The sequence below is a fragment of the Rhincodon typus genome, chromosome 19 (genome assembly GCF_021869965.1).
Source record: "Rhincodon typus isolate 14 chromosome 19, sRhiTyp1.1, whole genome shotgun sequence".
In the NCBI taxonomy this organism is placed as follows: Eukaryota; Metazoa; Chordata; class Chondrichthyes; order Orectolobiformes; family Rhincodontidae; genus Rhincodon; species Rhincodon typus.
The window spans coordinates 36,916,990-36,936,917 of record NC_063350.1 but is presented as its reverse complement, the minus strand read 5'-3'; the positions used below and the strand labels follow the sequence as shown (position 1 = coordinate 36,936,917).

The 19,928-nt window shown below is 39.4% G+C and overlaps 1 protein-coding gene across 1 annotated transcript in view; it reads left to right on the top strand.

Annotated features, from left to right (window-relative positions):
* The first annotated feature begins 1,893 nt into the window (after positions 1–1,893).
* LOC109916065 (ubiquitin-conjugating enzyme E2 variant 1) overlaps positions 1,894–19,928 on the top strand; it is a 36,593-nt gene continuing 18,558 nt past the window's right edge. The window contains exon 1 of the mRNA XM_048608575.1: positions 1,894–1,971. Coding sequence (XP_048464532.1) covers positions 1,894–1,971 — 78 coding nt within the window. The remainder of the gene's footprint in view (positions 1,972–19,928) is intronic.

The following is a 19,928-nucleotide window of genomic DNA, read 5'->3' as shown; positions in this document are numbered from 1 at the left end:
TTCCTCCATAGACAGCTCCTGTGCTGCAGAATTCCATTGCATTTGCTTACTTTTATATCTTTACAGTTCTCCCTCGGTTTCTTCCTTTCAAGTCAGAAAAGATTCGTTTTACAAGTCTTGCACACACCTCAATCTATTAAAACTGGAGATCAGTTTTGTATCTCAGGGTGCTGCCTTTTCTGTTTTAATAATTCTCTGATACTGTAGAATTCAAGATATATGAAAAGAAAAAAAAACATCCTAAATATGAGACAAAATTCAAAACTTGCTGAAAAACATAGGTTTGCCATTGTCTGGTATTGTGAAATAATAGATTCCATTGTAGAATTTCTTTATTCAGTTTTCTTCGTATAGATGCTGATGGGTCTGCTGTAAGTTCTGGAAGCCTCGTTTTTAAGACCTTATTTTGAATAAGGTCTAACCAGATTAGAACTTCATTCTCCTTAAAATTTTTGGTTTTCAAAATATCAGCATATTATTTGATTGCTGTGTTAATCGAAAGGTCCAGAATTTTCTCAGCTTCAACTCGTGTATTTTGCTCCCATTCATGAGAGTCTGAAAGTTGATTATTTTGTGTTCTTTCTTTATATAAACAATATTTGTTTGTCATGGTATTGTGTATATTTGTACCTAATTAATTTAAGTTCCTGGTGCACCCTTTGGATTCATTTGGTTCCTGTCCCAGTCTTGGCATTTGCAAATTTGACAAGTTTGTGGTTTGAATGCAACTAAATTTAAAGACCGTGATCCTAGAATATAATTCCAGGACAGCAGGGCCAAAAAGTGAGCGGAGTTCTGTCCTTCAATAATTTAGAAAAAGCTCAGGGTTGTGTGACAACACTATGGCTCTAAGAGGTGCATTCTGTTCTTTTGTTTTTTGAAGAAAGGTTGAGACAGAGTTATCGAGTGGTCTGCTCTAAGTCAATAAACAGCTTTTCAGGCCTTGGGTATTTTTATAAAGTTGGGACAATAGAAGTAGTTTGAATGGGTGAGATAAAGCTTCCACAGAACCATGATTTTTAGTTTTAGCTTTCAACAGTTCCTGGGGTCTTGAAGCTAAATGTGGAAGCTCTTATTCCCCTCTCTGTAACAGCTATTCTGTTCCTGCTGCTAGAATTGCAAGTGAGGCAATCTATTTTACTGAATTTACCTTTGCCAAGGGTGTGTTTATGGGATGTTACTGTTTTGGAACAGTTAATTAGTGATAGTTGGTATATATATTATTTTGTTAAGCATTTCAATAGTTACAGTTAAGTTGATTCTTTTTACTTTGTGTTTTAACTGTTGTGTCAAAATAAAGTGTGTTTTGCTTAATTGAATTGCATCTGGAGCACAGTGCTTACATTTACCTTTGAAATTAGAAAAAGTTAGTGCCTTAGCTATCATCATAACATATATTTTGAGCGGGTTTGGCCTGGCCCATACCAAACTGGGGATTCTTGTCAGATCAAAATGTCTGTAATTCCAAGTTGGGTTTGGGATTATTGGACTCAAAGGCAGTGAGTGGTGTTCTCTTTTCTGGTGTGGCATTTGGTTTGTTTAAATAGGGTGTGCCTTATGTAATAATGGCTCTTCCAGTCACTAAGAGTTTCGTGGAATTGGAAGAAATCATTTTGAGAGTTTTACAGAAAGTGAACAAGGCAAAGCTGTTGGAATTGGCAGACAAGCTGAAGTTAGGGTTCCTTTGGATTCACGTGAGGTAATTGCATCAATGGCTCGACATTTACAATTGCTGGCTATGCCTTCAGAATCATTGGAAATGGTTAAAATCCAATAGCAATTGCAGGCTTGAACATGCAAAGGAAATCAAACAGTTTGAATTATAATTGAAAGTGAAAGAGAGAGTTTATGAACTTCGGAAGTTGGAAACTGAAAACTCAAAGTTAACTTAAAATGACGGAGGTAGAAGTGAAAGATAGGAGTAGTGATGACCTGGTGATGGAGAGCAATTCCATCATAGCCAAACGCCTGGTAGGGATCTGTTTAAACATGTCCAAATGTTGCCTAAGTTTGACAAGAAGGATGTAGATGCCTTTTTCATTTCATTTGAGAAAGTGGCAAAAGAAATGAAATGTTGGTGACCATGTGGGTATTATTGATTTCATGCAAGTTGGTAGATAGAACTAGTGAGGTATTTGCATCACTGTCAGAGGAGGTATCTGGGGAGTATGATGAAGTGAAAAATGCTATCTTAAGTGCATATAAGCTAGTACCAGAGGCCTTCAGACAACATTCTAGGAATCTATGGAGGGAACTGGTCAAATGTACATAGAGTCTGAAAGAATCAAACAAAGTAATTTTGATGGGTGGATAAGGGCATTGTAAATAGATCAAATATATGATGCCCTTAGATTATTATTTTGGAGGAGTTCAAAAATTCACTTTGTGAAGTAGTGAGAACTCATGCAGAAGAGTAGACAGTTAAGACTGCAAGATTAGCAGTGGAAATGGCAGATGATTGAGTTGGTTTGTAAATCAAACTTTAAAGACCATGTTGAGGGCTTGAGGATTGTGGTAAAGGAATTCCATTTGGACTTTTTGCGATTAGGGATGCACCTAATGTATCAACTAAATTCAATCCATTTGAATTCGTTTTTGGGAATGAGGTGAGAGGACCACTGAAATTAAGGAGAAATTGGTAAGTCCGTTCAGAGACCATATATTTGGACAATATGTCAAATTTTAGGGAAAGATTAAATTGAGTGGGTGAGTTGGCTAGATTGCATTTGAAAGTAGCAGAGCATGTGATGAACCAGGAAGCAGACAAGCAATCAAAAATTAATAAATTTACTCATGGAAATAATGTTAGTGCGACTCCCAGTGGTAGGTGAATTTTTTGAGGCAAGATTTAGTGGGCCTTATCAAATCGACAGGAAATAGAGTGAGTTGAATCATTTGATAGTAATGCCAGATAGAAGGAAATGTATGTCATACGAATATGCTGAAAAGGTATTTTGATAGGGAAAGAAAGCAAAAAGAGAATGTGTTACAGGTTGCAACACAATGAAGTACTAAGTTCAGATGATTCTAAAGTGGAAATTTTCTAATAAAATTGGACAATGAGGAAGTTCTCAAAGATTGGTATAAATTATTGCGTTACCTTCCAGAAAAAAATCAAAATGATCTGAAAGAGTTATTACATTCGTATGGGGAGATTTGTGGGAAGTACAAACCTAATTATGCATGATGTAGTTATAGGAAACACTGTTCTAATTAAGCAGTATCCTTATAGACTTAACCCTCTAAAGTTGGCACAGGTTCAAAAAGAGATTGAATGCATGATCAGAGACAATATAATTGAAATGAGTTGTAGCCAGTGGAGCTCACCTGTAGTAATGGTGCTAAAACCAGACAGTATGCAACGGTTATGTGTGGACTATCAGAAAGTCGATGCAGCTACAAAATCTGATTCATATCCTAATCCACGTTTGGAAGACTGTATTGAGAAGGTGGGACGAGCAATTTATGCCTCAAAATTGGACTTACTCAGAGAATACTGGAAGAGCAAAGGAAATTTTGGCTTTCATGACACTGAATGGACTGTACCAGTATAAAGTCATGCCATTTGGTATGACAAATGTGCCAGCCACATTTCAAAGACTAACAAAAAAGTCATTTCTGGATTACCCAATTGTATAGTATATATCAACGATTTGATGATTTTTAGCCACACGTTTTGAACATCTATCAGAATTGTTCGATCGACTTCGGGAGGCAGGCTTGGTGATAAATCTGGCCTGGCTAAGAGTGAGTTTGCAAAAGCCCAAGTCACATTTCTGGGCCAAGTTATTGGACATCAACAAATGGCCCCATGGGATGTGAAAACAAAGGCTATTGGGGAGTTTTCCATACCATCGATGACGAGGGAAATACTATGATTCTGGGGACTGAGTGGTTTTTATCGGAAGTTTGTACCGAATTTTAGCAGTGTGATTGCTCCACTGGCTGACTTGAAGTGCAAAAAGTTTCATTGGGCAGAGGAATGACAGAAGACATTTGACAGCCTGAAAGCTGTGTTAATCACTGCCCCGGTTTTAGCCACACTTAATCATGCAAAGCCTTCCAAGGTGGCTATCGATGCAAGTGAATTAGGTGTCAATGCTGTATTCTTGCCAGAAGATGACGAGAAGATAGAAAGACCTATTGGGTACTTTTCCAGAAAATTGAATAATCATCAACAGAAATATTCCACAGTTGAGAAGGAGACCTTGAGATTAGTGTTGGCATTGCAACATTTCAACATTTATATTGCCAGTGATGTGTTTGAGGCACTTATATAAACTGATCATAACCCCTTAAAGTTTTTGGAAAAATTTAAGGATAAAAATTCAAGGCTGTTTAGATGGAGCTTGACATTGGAGCCATTCAGTTTGAAAATTGTGTACATGGCAGGATGAGAGAATGCAGTTGCTGATGCGTTGTCGCAACTTTGAAGGAAGACGGAAGCGTTTAGTGACAGGACAAAACAGACTGAAATTGATTGTAGTAGTGAATTTTTGCAAGCTTAGAGTCAGTTTAATATATGTATTGTAGTGTACTAATAGAGTAAGGCTAAAGGTTTTTAAAAATGAAGCCATCTTTGTACATTGGTTCATATTTTTAAGGGTGGATGTGTGATGATACTATGGCTCTGAGGTCTATTTTGTCCATTTTTTTTCCTTTTTTTATGAAGAAAGGTTGAGACCGAGGCTACGAGCAGTATGCTTAAAGCCAAAATAGTAAACAGCTTGTTAGGCCTTTGAGGTTTTTTTTTAAAAATTCGAACAATAAAAGCTGCCTGAATGCATGGGGTCAAGCTCCCACAGAACCAGTTGCTGGTGTCTTGAAGCTTCTACATCCAGCTGTTATTCCCTTCTCTTACAGCTAAAACCTAGGGTTCTCCTCCTGCTAGAATTGCATGTGAGACAATCTATTTTACTGAATTTGCCTTTGCTAAGGGTGTGTTTACGGAATGTTACTATGTTGGAACAGTTAATTAGTAGTTAATATATGTATAGTTAAGCATTTCATTAAAGTTACAGTGAAGCCAATTCTTTCATTTTTATTGTTTATATTTTGACTGTGGTTAAATACCTCTGTTATGTCACCCATCTGACCTATGCCAACTCTTCCCATTAAAAATAAATTCTTTGTCTAACCTCTCCTTTCTGATCTATTTCTGTAAACCTGCATCATCTTCAGCGCCACTGTATCCTTTTTACACTATAAGAACAGAATTGTACAGTGTGATAGCACCAAAGTTTAAAACCAGTTTCATTTCTCATTTCTAATCTAGAAATAAGTCCTAGTGCTTAGTTTGTCTTTTAATGACCTTGATAAACTGTTTGACAACTTATAGTGATGTGTACATTTGCACTCTGAAATTCCTTGTTCCTATACTGTATTTGGATTATAATTTCCAAAATAAAGGTCCCTTTTTAATCAAAATATTAACACTAGTCTATTTTGATAAATTCTAACAATAGTGGTCTCAACACTGAACCTTGTGGAGCTCCAGTTTTCACCTGTGCCGTTCTAAATGGATACCCTTTACCAAATTCTGCCTTTCATCTTGGTGCTAGCTGGTTACCCATTCAAGCTGATGCTTGCCCCCAACTCCTTATGCTCTGACTTAAATTTGTCTATTATGTTGTACTTTGCATAAGTGTTTTAAAAAATCTAGACAAATTACATCTACTGCATTAGTCTTGCCTACTCTGTTGCCTCTTCAAAGACATTCCCTTCTAAAATTCATGCTGTTCATTAAAACAATTTTACTTTGTGAATGTTTGTCTATTTTCTTCACTTTCATTACATTCCATCATCATCTACTTCCTTTGTATGTAGATATTACGTTAGTTAGTCTTCTGGGACTGCAAATTTTTCAAATAAATTATTAAACGTGTAATATTGTCCCTATCACTATTCTGTATTCTTTTAAAGTGTCCATCCAAATTAGGCATTTATACTGAAATGATTAACTTATTTCCGATATAGAATCATAGACTTTCATACTACAGAAAGAGCCTATTCAACCCATCATGTGTACCGGCTTCTGAAACAGGCAGCCAGCTAGTTCCATTCTGGAGCTCTATCTCTCCGTAGCCTTCTAAATTCGTCACTTTTAAATATATATCCAGCTGTTTTTGAAACCTTCCATGGAATCTGCCTCTACTGCTCTCCCAGGCAGTGCATTCGAAATCCTAACAACTATTTCCCCTACTTTGTGTGTAGTTATTTTATTTCTAATCTCATCCAACAGCATGCCAATCTGATTTGTGTCCCTGGTCAATACTGAAATAAAGAAATTATTTAAAATCCCTGCCACTTCTTAACCAATTTTTAAACTGTTTTCTACCACTATTTAAAGGTACCATTTTTCAGGCCTTGCTTGACCTTTGGGTGGATCTAAAACATTTCATGCCATTATTTTCAAGGTGTCCTGGTCAATTTTTATCTCTCGATCTCATTGCAAAAAACTGATCATTGTCACATTGTCACATTGCCACTTTTTAGAAACTCGCTGTGTGCAAATTGGCTGCTGCATTTTGTGTTACAATAGTAATTAACAAAGAACAAAGAAAATTACAGCACAGGAACAGGCCCCTCGGCCCTCCAAGCCAATGGGGCCGATCCAGATCCTCTATCTAAACCTGTCGCCTATTTTCCAAGGATCTGTATCCCTCTGCTCCCTGCCCATTCATGTATTTATCTAGATACATCTTAAATGACGCTATTGTGCTCGCCTCTACCACCTCCGCTGGCAACGTGTTCCAGGCACCCACCACCCTCTGCGTAAAGAACTTTCCACACATATCTCCCTTAAACTTTTCCCCTCTCACCCTGAAATCGTGACCCCTATTAATTGAGTCCCCCACTCTGGGGAAAATGCTTCTTGCTATCCACCCTGTCTATACCTCTCATGATTTTGTAGACCTCAATCAGGTCCCCCTCTCAACCTCCATCTTTCTAATGTAAATAATCCTAATCTACTCAACCTCTCTTCATAGCTAGCACCCTCCATACCAGGCAACATTCTGGTGAACCTCCTCTACACCCTCTCCAAAGCATCCACATCCTTTTGGTAATGTGGCGACCAGAACTGTATGCAGTATTCCAAATGTAGTCGAACCAAAGTCCTATACAACTGTAACGTGACCTGCCAACTCTTGTACTCAATACCCCGTCCGATGAATGAAAGCATGCCGTATGCCTTCTTGACCACTCTAACCACCTGCGTTGCCACCTTCAGGGTACAATGGACCTGAACACCCAGATCTCACTGTGTATCAATTTTCCCCAGGGCTTTTCCATTTACCGTATAGTTCGCTCTTGAACTATTGCGCTATTGCACTTTGAAAGTACTTCATTTTCTGTAAAGCGCTACAAAGCCTACATTGTTTGTGGAACGCACTAAATGTACAACCAACCCATTTTCATCTACTAATCTACCTTTTCTTTCTCCCTGCTATTCTATCATCTGTCCCTTTGTCTGCCTAACTGTCATTCTCTCTCTCTGCTCTCTGTCTCCACCTATCATGTACCCCTCATTTTCTGGCTCAGGTGGTCCAAATTCTGATGTTAGTATCTTATGTAAAGGATTTTCACCCCGCCACTTCAAATTCTTCTGCCATTGCCTTGAGATATCCTTTACCTGGTACTGGGAAAGGCACCCTTCGGGACACAAGTTAATCTAACTCCCTAATTATAGAATCACCTATTGTTACCAAGTTTCTATTCTGCTCTTTCCCCAGATTTCCCTCATATTGGGTCAACTCTGATTTACAGAGCCCTTGTTTGCATTGTGGCTGTCTGCTCTGCAATCTTTCTGAAAGTCCTTGCAGATAACGAGTGTGTAGTACTGGACTAATGTCTGTGGGACTTGCTTTTCAACCTTTAAATCCTCAAAATCAGGCTCCCTGACATCACTGCACTGTACAAAACAATTTAGAAATTCTTACCTCTCATTATGTAGCAGAATATTTCAGTGTTTCAGAGCCAGAGTAACCAGATTCAGAGACATTTTTCATTGACGTTGAACTGTCTCACTATCTGTAAATTCCACACACTACACCCTGGTGGTTGTGGTTTGGAAGCTGCCCAGGTCATGACAAGGCCTATGTTACGTGGGTGGGTAAAGGACATGGAAGGTGTTCAGGCCGTAAAATTATTGAACTCTAGTTAGCACAACCAACCCATTTTCATCTACTAATCTACCTTTTCTTTCTCCCTGCTATTCTATCATCTGTCCCTTTGTCTGCCTAACTGTCATTCTCTCTCTCGCTGCTCTCTGTCTCCACCTATCATGTACTCCTCTTTTTCTCTCCCTCCCTTTCTCTTTCTTTTTCCCTCATTTTTCCTCCCCCACCCCTGTCGTTGGTATATATACCACCATTTCCTAGCTACCATCAGTTTTACAGAAGGGTCAGTGGACCTGAAACATTGATTCTACTTTCCCTCCACAGATGCTGCTACACCTGCTGAGTTTCTCCAGCAATTTGTGTTTTTGTTTCAGAATTCAAGCATCCACAGTTTTTTTTAATTTTACTATCATTTCTAGTCATTTTGTTTCTTTTTAGGTAAATGGTTTCTATTTAGCGATTTCTCTTAGCTTTCTCAGGTTCCTCTACTCCAGCGAATGTGCAAGACTTCTGCTGATGTTCGTGTTTGCTTTCCCTTCTGCTCTGTGTCAGCTTCTTTTAAAGTGTAATGTAAATATGCTTTTCATTGTTTTGTGTTTGGAATGATATCTGTGCTGGTCTGAGGAAACTGGCAGTCTAGCAAAGGAGGAGTAAAATAAAATGGCAAAGGGGTTTTTGCTTTTAGAAAATGACTCTAATTGTTGTTAGGAGCCAGGGCATTACAGAACCTAAATAGCTAGATGAGATTGAGATGCAGGACTGTCATACTCTGACTGAACGACAGAACAAACTTGTGCCTGACAGGTATACTCCTGTACTTATATTCAGTAAAAGGATAAATGGCTTGTGTCATGTTATAAAGACGGATAAGATCAGCTGAACTCTGTTTTAGCTTTGTAACATACTCCCTGTTAGTTGTTCTGGCTGATGAGTTAAAATTAGCTCCTTGTGGTCCTGAACCAGCAGTATGCATTCCATATCCAAGTTGCATAGTAGCTAAATTTATATATCCTGCTGAAGGATGAGCTCGGTCATTCAGCTGTCTTAATTTGAAAACTTCAAAGTTTAATGTATCCATGCACTGGATTCCAACATAGATAAAATGCTCGATGTTCTTACAAGTCAAATCTTTGTGGTACGTTATTCTATTTCATTACTAGTGTTTACAGTAGAGATCACTGTTTATGATGTCAGATTTGACTCATTGTTAATGTACAAGTTACAATTGCAAGTTAGAAGGCCATGTGTTCAAAGCCTGGTCTGAAGTCTAGAGTGTAGAATCAAGGCAGATACTTCAGTGTTGTGCTGTGGAGGTACTGTCTTTTGACTGAAGGTTTGTTTGTGCCTCAAATGGAAATGAAAGAGTGCAGGCAACATTTATCCCTCAGTCAACACCTAAAAAAGGCAAAACCTCTGGTTATTTGTCTCAGCACTTTTTGTGGTCTACTGCTGTGGTTAAAAAGTTGTTTACCACATAGAGTCAGAGTCAAAAACTTGTACAATGCGGAAACAGACCCTTCAGTCCAATTCATCCATGACAACCAGATATCCTAAATTAATCTAGTCCCATTTGCAAGCATTTGACCCATATATCTCTAAACCCTTTCTTTTCATGTACCCATCCAGACACTTCATTAAATCTTGAGTGGATTGGGCCATCTGAAGCATTTTTAAGTGATTTCGCAAAGAGAGTTTGTCAATTTCTCAGCAGTTGATCAATGGTAATAAACCTGAGAGAAATCCCACTTCACCTCCACACCCATTGGCAGGTGGGTACTCCCAGAGCAAGTGCAAACTTAGCAGGGAAGTTTAAAACTGAGGAAGCCATTTTGAAATCAGCAAGGATGTGGTCACAGCGATGTCTGAAACATTTTTTTGCAGAATCACGTTTGTCCTTGAATACCATGTATAGCTAAAGAAAAATACTTCTATAGCAGTTTTTATTGGAAATAAATGTTTTATTAACAAGAAAATATACAACTGAATGATAATATTTGATTGCATCTGATATTTCTTTCTTGATAAGACACTTGAATTGGCACACACTTGTAGTTGAATTCTTAGTCAACCAACTTGGCTATGAAACTGATAGTGAGACCAGAAACAAACGTAAAAAGTGAGACAGTCAATCTTATAATAGGAATTTTCATGCTGCTTACGATGTGATACAAGCATTTTTAAACCTCATTAGGTAATACAAATTAAACCCTTTGTTGCACAGTTTGTCTTTATAATTTTCAACCTATTTGGATTTGCTGGTTTGGGGATGATTAACCCAGGACTGATATTCAGTTATATTTGCCCAAGTGTCGAAGATGCACCTTTAAGAAAAAAACACTCAGTTGATCTGCATTAAGCTGTATCATTTAAAATATTTATTGCTAACTAGCTAAGTGATATGGTCAGGCACTGGTCTTGGTGATAAATTTCATTAGAATTTTCTATTGACTTTCTAGGTATTTTAAGTAATAGGACTATTGAATAAATGCATAAGTGGATAAAGAATCATTGGTGATTTATTAAATGTTGAAACAAAATAAACTTGGATTTTTGAAAATTATGGCTGAGACTAAAACCTATATCCAAGAGATATTCAGACAGCTTGTAATTTCTATTCTCACAGACTCATGGATGTTTACGACACAGAAGGGAGCTGTACGGCCCATCGTACCTGTGCTGGTGCATAATGATCTGACTGTATTAGTTTCACTTTCCAGCTTTTGACCTACAGCTGTGTCAATACAAATGAATATCTGAATACTGCTTAAATGTTACAGGAATTTCTGTCTAAAACCACACTTTCAGGTGTAGTGTTGCAGGTTCCTCCTCCATTTGAAAATTTCTCACCTCAACTCTCCCCTTAGATTTACGGTAAGAGCTAGAGGGTTATGTCCCCTGGTCATTGACCACTCTACTAATATAAAAGTGCCTTGCTATCCATCCTAACTGTGCTCTCGTAATCTTATGCATCCTTTGCTAATCCAAGGAAAACAATCCTGGCCAATCCAATCTTTCCTCCAACCTAGGCAGCATCCTTAAATTTCCTTTGGAACATGTGCAGAACTGTCACATCCTTCCTATAATGTACTGACCAGAACTGCATACAGTACTTCTGTTGTGGCCTTGCCAGCATTTTTTACAATTGTAGCATAAACTCCTCTTGTACTGTCTCAACTAATAAAGTGTCTGATATGCCTTTTTTTAATGACTGGCTTTGCTACCTTCAGGGATTTGTGAATGTGCACACCAAGGTCCCTCTGAATTTCAGTACTTTCATGGGTCCAGCTGTTGACAATGTAACCTCTTGCCTTGCAAGCACTATTCAAGTACATTATCTTTCAAATTTCTGGGGTGAATTGCATTTGCCGTTGCTCTGCCCAGTTGACCAATTTGTTGATATCCCTTTCTTCCTAAGGAGCTATCCTCCTCACTATTTATACCCTACGAACGTTGTGTCGTCTGTGAATTCACTGATAATATCCCTACATTTAAATTCAGATCATTAATATATGTGATAAACAACAAGAATCCCAGGATCAAACCTGAAGAACCCCACTGGAAACAGACTTGCAGTCACAAAACAACCCTCGACCATCAATCTTTGCCTCAGCAAATTTTGGATCCAATGTGCTACTTTGCCTTGGATCACATGGGCTATTACTTTCTTGATCAGTTTGCTAAACCTTATCAAAGTGTTTTCTGAAGTCCACATAGATAATGTCAAATGCATTACCCTCATCAACACTGCTGGTTACATCCTCAAAAAAATTTGTTCAAATTTGTCAATCATGGTCTTACCATAACAAATCTCAGCTGATTATACCTGATTAATCCATGCCTCTCCAAGTGCAGATTTATCAATCAGTTCTTTCTAATAACTTCCCAACCATTCACATTAGACTGCCTTTTAACAAAAGATATTGAACCATCAATTCTGCCTGTCTTTCAGGCAAGTCTCAGTTGTAGTTATGGTATTATACTCCCACATGCCTATCTGTGTCCTTACCTCATCTATCTTATTCTTCAGGCTCCTTTCATTAAAATAGATTCCCATTTAGCCTTGCAAACTCACTTCTTTCTTGTCTAGGCTATGCTTTGTCTGCCTTCCAGGCTCACTTATTCAGGTTTCAGCTTCTAATTACATCTCAGCTTCTCTCCCTCTGAGCAACACTTTAGGATCCCATCCCCTGCCAATCAAGTTTAAACTGCCCCCGCAGCATTAGTAAATCTCCATACTAGGATGTTGGCCCTGTCCAGTTCTGTTCAGATGTAACTTGTCCAACATGTACATGTCACATCTGCCCCCAGAAAAGCTCTCAATGCCTCAGGAATCTAAAGTTTCCTTCTTACGCCATCCTTCCAGCGATGCATTCGTCTGCAGTATGTTTCTATTCTATTTGCATGGCACCAGGAGTAATCTGGAGATTGCTACTTTTGAATTCTTGCTTTTCAATTTCCTTTGTAACTCCCTAAAGTCTGCTTACAGGACCTAATTTTCTTCCTATGACATTGATCCCAATATAGTCCACAACCTCTAACTGTTGACCCTTCAATTTCAAAATGCCCTGCACCTTTTCTATGACATCCTTGACCCTAGAGTCATTGTATGGAACGTTCTGTCCTGGAGTTATGTTTACAGCCACCAAAGTGCTTGCCCACTGCTTTCTCTAACTGAATCCATACCACTGTTGCTCTTCCACACTTCTTCTGTACCCAACCTGAGCAGCTGTTCCATCCGTAGTGCTGTGGCCTTGGCTGTGGCTGGTCTCCAAAGAGTAACCATCACTCATGGTGTTCCAAGGCCGAAAAACAGTTTGCAAGTGAGATACACTTGGGGGATTCCTTTATTTTGTGCCTGGTCCCCCTTTTGACTGGCGGTCATCTATTCCCTTTCAGCCTGATTTTCCTTATGCTGTGGGGTGACCATATCCTGAGACCTGCTATCTGCATGACCCTCAGCACTGTAGTGTTCCCAGCTGCTGCTTGAGCTCCAAAACCTGCAGTCATGTTGCTTCAGCCAGTGGCACTTCCTGCACATGTGATCAGCCAAACTTTCAGGAGCATCTCGGATTTCTCACACAGTGCAGTATGCACAAATTATGGACCTGAGCACCTCACAAATACCTTAACTAAATAGAATATAGATTCTTTGTTTTTATTTTACCCATGCTGCTACTTAAGTTATAGACTAGACAAGTCTTAGTTTTATGTCCTGAGCCCCATTTGGGTCCATTACCCATCTGTCTGCCTGTCTGTGTGGGTCCTCAAGTTGCCTGCTTCTGTCACTGATGCTGACTGCCTGTCACTGCCTTGTCTGCTGTTCTCCTAGCATAAAATGCACTAGGTAAAAAAAAAAAAAAGACAGGTTCTGTTTGTTGGATAAATACACACCCTATGTTTGGAATGCTTTTTATTACCCAAACAGGTTGAGGCTCAGTGTGTAAGGACCTCCTTGCTTATTGCTCGATCTGCAATCCCAAACTCCTCAAAACTACAGCCTGAAACCTAATATTTAAGGTTAAGTGCCAATTTCCTCTCTGTTGTAGATAGGAACTTCTCATTACCCACAGCAAGTTGCTGCCACATGCCAGTAAAAGCAAGAAAGTGACTGCTGTCATCATGTTTAATTGAATGAGAACTAACTGTGCTGGTGAAAAATAAACTTTTGAATCCACTGAGCATTATAGGCTTAATGGAAATCTAGCATTCCCCACCTCTGTTATTTTCCAATTTGCCCTTCTATTTTCTGTACTCCACTATATTACCTAAACAACCATTCTTGCTTTTTAGAATCATAGAATCCCTACAGAGTGGAAAGAGGTCATTCGGCTCATTGCATCTACACCGATCCTTTGAAGGGCATCCTAGCTCCCACCATATCCCCACATTTATCATGGTTAGCCCACCTAGGCTGCACATTTCGGGACACTACAGGCAATTCAGTATGGCCAATTCACCTAACCCACACAACTTTGGACTGTGGAGGAAACCGGAGCACCTGGATGAAACCCACACAGACACACTTTCACTCACTTTCTCTACTTTCTCTAAGCACTCTCTTTTGCTACCTTGAGTGATGATCTAGCTGTTGTTATGTTTTCTTGCATTCATTCTCAGACTTCAGATCATGTCAGTTGAAGAATTACGACTTAAATGTTTTGAGGCAACAGAATGGAACACAGCAAGGCAATGATCAGTAGATTCCCTCACTCCTGATTAATTGGGCTGCATACTTGGCTATTAATGGTTCTGTTTAAAAACATTCAGTCAGTGTTTTCCATTGACTGCAAGTGATGTCATGATGTGTATATAATTGCCTTTAAGTTTCAGAAGCTGAAAGTGAAGCATTGCATTAGGTTCCCAAGTTGAATTTGAGTTGGCTCTCTTTTTGAGGCAAAAGTTGGCATACTTTAGCAGACTATAAAACTGAGCAGTGCTACCTCTCATTATACAGTTTATGAAAAGTGTTTTTTTAAAGTCTTAAATTTACTGCTATATAAAAGAATCACGTTTTCTAACTTTCAGGCAGTAAAGGGTATTGCAGTATTGAAATCTCTTTTAGCAGTAGCCTGGATGTTTGCATATTTTTGATACAGATTAAATTTGACAGCAACCTCTAACAACAACCTCTAACAACCGCTCATGCACAGTTAAATATAAAACATTGGCTATTATCCAATTTGAGCTATTCCTTCACAAGCTATGCTACACGACTCTAGTACTTCATTTCAAAACATGACAAAATATTAGACTTGCCCATTCTAGTGTAAATTAATTTTTGATAGCACGGTAGATCATGGTAGATCGAGTGAGGCTGGTAGAGGGACCCTGCAGACAGGAACACAGGAGCCGCAGCATTTGACATTGTCCCACATGTATGAGGCACTTGCTCCCTGCGTGAATGAGGAACAGGGCTGCAGGAAGGATGAGTCAACTGACCAAGGCACCATGGTCCAGGAGGCCATTCAAGAGGGGGGAGCAAAAAGACAGATTGTAGTTGTAGGGGATTCCATCATCCGGGGGATAGACAATATCCTTTGCAAGCAGGATAGAAAATTCCGCATGGTGTGTTGCCTGCCTGGAGCCAGGGTGCGAGACATCTCTGACCGGCTTGAGAGGATACTAGAGAGGGAAGGGGAGGATCCAGTTGTTGTGGTCCACGTAGGTACCAACAACATAGGCAGGACTAGGAAAAAAGACCTGTTTCGGAATTATGAAAAGCTAGGAACAAAATTAAAAAACAGGTCTTCAAGGGTCATAATCTCTGGATTGCTGCCCGAGCCACGTGCAAATTGGTATAGGGAGGCGAGGATCAGGGAAGTAAACACGTGGCTAAAAGAGTGGTGTGGGAAAGAGGGTTTCCTTTTCATGGGGCACTGGCATCAGTTCTGGGACAGGAGGGATCTATACCGTTGGGATGGTCTCCACCTGAACAGGGCCGGGTCCAGTGTTCTGGCGAAAAGGGTAAATAGGGTGGTTAATAGGACTTTAAACTAGTAAGTAGGGGGGAAGGGAGAAGTGAGCATAGAAGGACAATAACAATTAACTTAAGGCAAAGCAGCAGGTTAGCAGGTGACGAGGAAGCTTCAACTCCATTGAAAATTAGGAAAAAAGTTAAAGGGAAAGAGAACTTGAGCCGTTATAAATGGAGGTAATAGGACCCAAAAAGAAGGTGCAGAAACTGGCATAAGGGCACTCTATCTGAATGCTCGGAGCATTCAAAACAAGGTGGAAATCATGGCAAATGGGTATGATTTAGTGGTCGTTACAGAGACATGGTTACAGGATGGTCATGACTGGGAGTTAAATATCCAGGGGTATCAAACTGTTCGGAAGGATAGACAGGAAGGTAAGGGAGGTGGTGTTGCTCTGATTTTTACGGATGGTATCAGGGTGGTAGTGAGAGATGATATAGGTTCTACTGAACAAAACGTTGAATCCATTTGGGTGGAAATGAGGAATAGCAGGAAGAAGAAGTCACTGATAGGTGTGGTCTATAGGCCACCAAATAATGACATCGTGGTGGGGCGGGCAATAAACATAGAAATAGCTAATGCATGTAAAAATGGTACAGCAATTATCATGGATTTTAATCTACATATCGATTGGTCAAACCAGATCGGTCATGGCAGCCTTGAGGAGGGGTTCATAGAATGCATCCGTGATAATTTCCTTGAGCAATATGTAATGGAACCTATGAGGGAGCAAGCTATCCTAGATCTAGTCCTGTCTAATGAAACAGGAATAATTAATGATCTCACAGTTAGGGATCGTGTCGGAAGGAGCGATCACAGTATGGTTGAATTTAAAATACAGATGGAGTGTGAGAAGGTTAAATCCAGTACCTATGTCCTGTGCTTAAACAAAGGAGACTATGAAGGAATGAGGGAGGAGTTAGCTAAGGTAGAATGGGAGCAAAAACTTTATGGTGGGTCAATTGAGGAACAGTGGAGGACTTTCAAAACGATTTTTCACAGTGCTCAGCAGAAGTATATTCCAGTGATAAGGAAGAACTGTAGGAAAAGAGAGAGTCAGCCATGGATGTCTAAGGAAATAAAGGAAAGTATCAGATTGAAAAAAAACACATACAAAAAAGCAAAGAGTAGTGGGAAACTAGTAGACTGGGAAATCTTTAAAGGCCAACAGAAAGCCACAAAAAAAGTTACAAAGAAAAGTAAGATAGATTATGAGAGTAAACTAGCTCAGAATATAAAAACAGGCAGCAAAAGTTTCTATAAATATGTAAATCGTAAAAGAGTGGCGAAGGTAAACATTGGTCCTTTAGAGGATGAGAAGGCCAATTTAATAACTAGGAATGAGGAAATAGCCGAGACATTAAACAGTTATTTCGTGTCGTGGCTTCACTGTGGAAGATACAAATAACATGCCGAAAACTAATGGCAAGAAGGTTATAGCAGGTGAGGACCTAGAAACTATCATCATCACTAAGGAGGCAGTGCTGGGCAAGCTAATGGGGCTAAAGGTAGACAAGTCTCCTGGCCCTGATGAAATGTCATCCCAGGATACTAAAAGAGGTGATGGGGGAAATAGCAAATGCACTAGTAATTATTTACCAAAATTCACTGGACTCTGGGGTGGTTCCCGCAGATTGGAAAACAGCCAATGTGACGCCACTGTTTAAAAAAGGAAGTAGACAAAAAGCAGGTAACTATAGGCCAGTTAGCTTAACTTCGGTAATGGGGAAAATGCTTGAATCTATCATTAAGGAAGAAATAACAAGACATCTGGATATAAATTGTCCCATTGGGAATACCCAGAATGGGTTCATGAAGGGTAGGTCATGTTTAACTAATTTGGTGGAATTCTTTGAGGACATTACTTGCATGGTGGACAATAGGGAACCTGTGGATGTGGTATATCTGGATTTCCAGAAGGCATTTGACAAGGTGCCACACCAAAGGCTGCTACCTAAGATAAAGTTGCACGGTATTACAGGTAATGTATTGGCATGGATAGAGGATTGGTTGACCAGTAGAAAGCAAAGAGTAGGGGTAAATGGGTGTTTTTCTGGTTGGCGGTCAGTGGCTAGTGGTGTGCCTCAGGGATCAGTGTTGGGACCGCAATTGTTTACAATTTACATAGATGATTTGGAGTTGGGGACTAAGTGTGGTATGTCAAAATTTGCAGATGATGCTAAGATGAGTGGTAGAGCAAAGTGTGCAGAAGACACTGAAAGTCTGCAGAGGGATATAGATAGTCTAAGTGAGTGGACAAAGGTCTGGCAGATGGAGTACAATGGTGATAAGTGTGAGGTCATCCATTTTGGTAGGAATAACAGCAAAATGGACTATGTTTTAAATGGTGAAAAATTGCAGCACACTGCTGTGCAGAGAGACTTGGGTGTCCTTGTGCATGAATCGCTAAAAGTAGGATTGCAGGTGCAGCAGGTAATTAAAAAGGCAAATGGAATTTTGTTTGTCATTGCTAGAGGGATGGAGTTTGAAAATAGGGAGGCTATGCTGCCGCTGTATAGGGTCCTGGTGAGGCCACACCTGGAGTACTGTGTGCAGTTTTGGTCTCCTTACTTGAGAAGAGATATACTAGCACTGGAGAGGGTGCAAAGGAGATTCACTCGGTTGATTCCAGAGTTGAGAGGGTTGGATTATGAGGAGAGACTGAGTAGACTGGGATTATACTCATTGGAATTCAGAAGAATGAGGGGAGATCTTATAGAAACATATAAGATTATGAAGGGAATAGATAAGGTGGAGGCAGGGAGGTTGTTTCCGCTAGCAGGTGAAACCAGGACTAGAGGGCATTGCCTCAAAATAAAGGGAAGCAGATGTAGGACTGAGGTCAGGAGCAACTTCTTCACCCAAAGGGTTGTGAATCTGTGGAATTCCCTGCCCAGTGAAGCGGTTGAAGCTACCTTGCTGAATGTTTTTAAGGCAAGGCTAGATAAATTTTTCAACAGTAAAGGAATTAAGGGTTATGGTGAGTGGGCGGGTAAGTGGAGCTGAGTCTCAAAAAGATCAGCCATGATCTTATTAAATGGCGGGGACAGGCTTGAGGGGCCGGATGGTCTACTCCTGCTCCTAGTTCTTATGATCAAACGTTCTCGCTCCCTAAATTTACTTTTGATTAGTATGGTATTTCATTCCTTCTAATTACTTTTCGATTTTAAATGTTAGTTATTGTTGGAAACAGTAATCCGAGCTAGATTTTCTTTTTGTCTCTAGTCTCATCAACCTTACTTGCTGCCTCTATTTTCCTTTCTGCAAATATTTTAAACATTGAATTAAATATTTCTGCTGGCAGTTCCTTGTTTAGACTCTGCATTTCTCAGTAAGAGGTCTTAAATCACATTGAAGATTCACCCTATTGTTTGCTGTATGAGCATGGATCTTGCATGCTTTTTAGATAGCCCCATGCTGAATTGGCTTATTAATTGCCATGCAAAAGCAGGCTAAAAGTCATTGTGGATCAGTATGTGTACTGAATTGCAAGTAGATTTTTTTCTTCATAGCAGAATTATTTAAGCTAACATGGTATGCAAACGTTACAGGTATTCTCCAATAATGTAACCGTATTGGACAATGTATCCGTGGTGCATACCGATGTGATTTTATTTGCATGATCCTGACACTTGCAAATCTTCCTTAAATTGATTTCATTCTGTTCTGTCTGTAAAGGACAGCTTTGAGGTTCTGTTGCAAGAGAGTAGATAAGGTTCCTAAACAAATATGAAAAGGGCAGGAGAAGTCTCTATAGATAATTAGGCTCATGTAGACACAAATTGGTAATTCAATACCTTTTTTCAAGGTGTCTATCTTATTCTGAAGTCGCCAACTGATTTTGCATTTCTTATTACTCAACAAATGTCATCTTTCTTGAGATGCTCTGTGGCACGAACTATGCATGAACATATTAAGAGTTGATCATTGATCTAAAACAAATCAGATTAGTAATAAATTCAGTTTAAAATGGTGTGACAATACATTCGGTCTCAGCTTCTAAAAGTGCAAATCAGAATTAATGTTGCTATAATAGCTCTCCTCTTTGTAATGCTGCATGCGGCAAATCAAGATTTGAAAGCAAGTTAGTGGAATACAGTTAATGTTTTATGTTGGGGAATATTTGTGGTGTAGGGTGTCAACACTAATTTATTGGCATATTCATTCCACATAAATAACTGTCCATGTAAATCGGTTTCAATTTACTGTGAGTATTAGAGACCTCATTTAGCCAGCTAATTCCAAGCAAATTATGAACCTGTGGAGATTATTTTGGTATTGATATATACTGTATTCAAAGGAGAGTCAATAAACTAGACGATAACTAAACTTT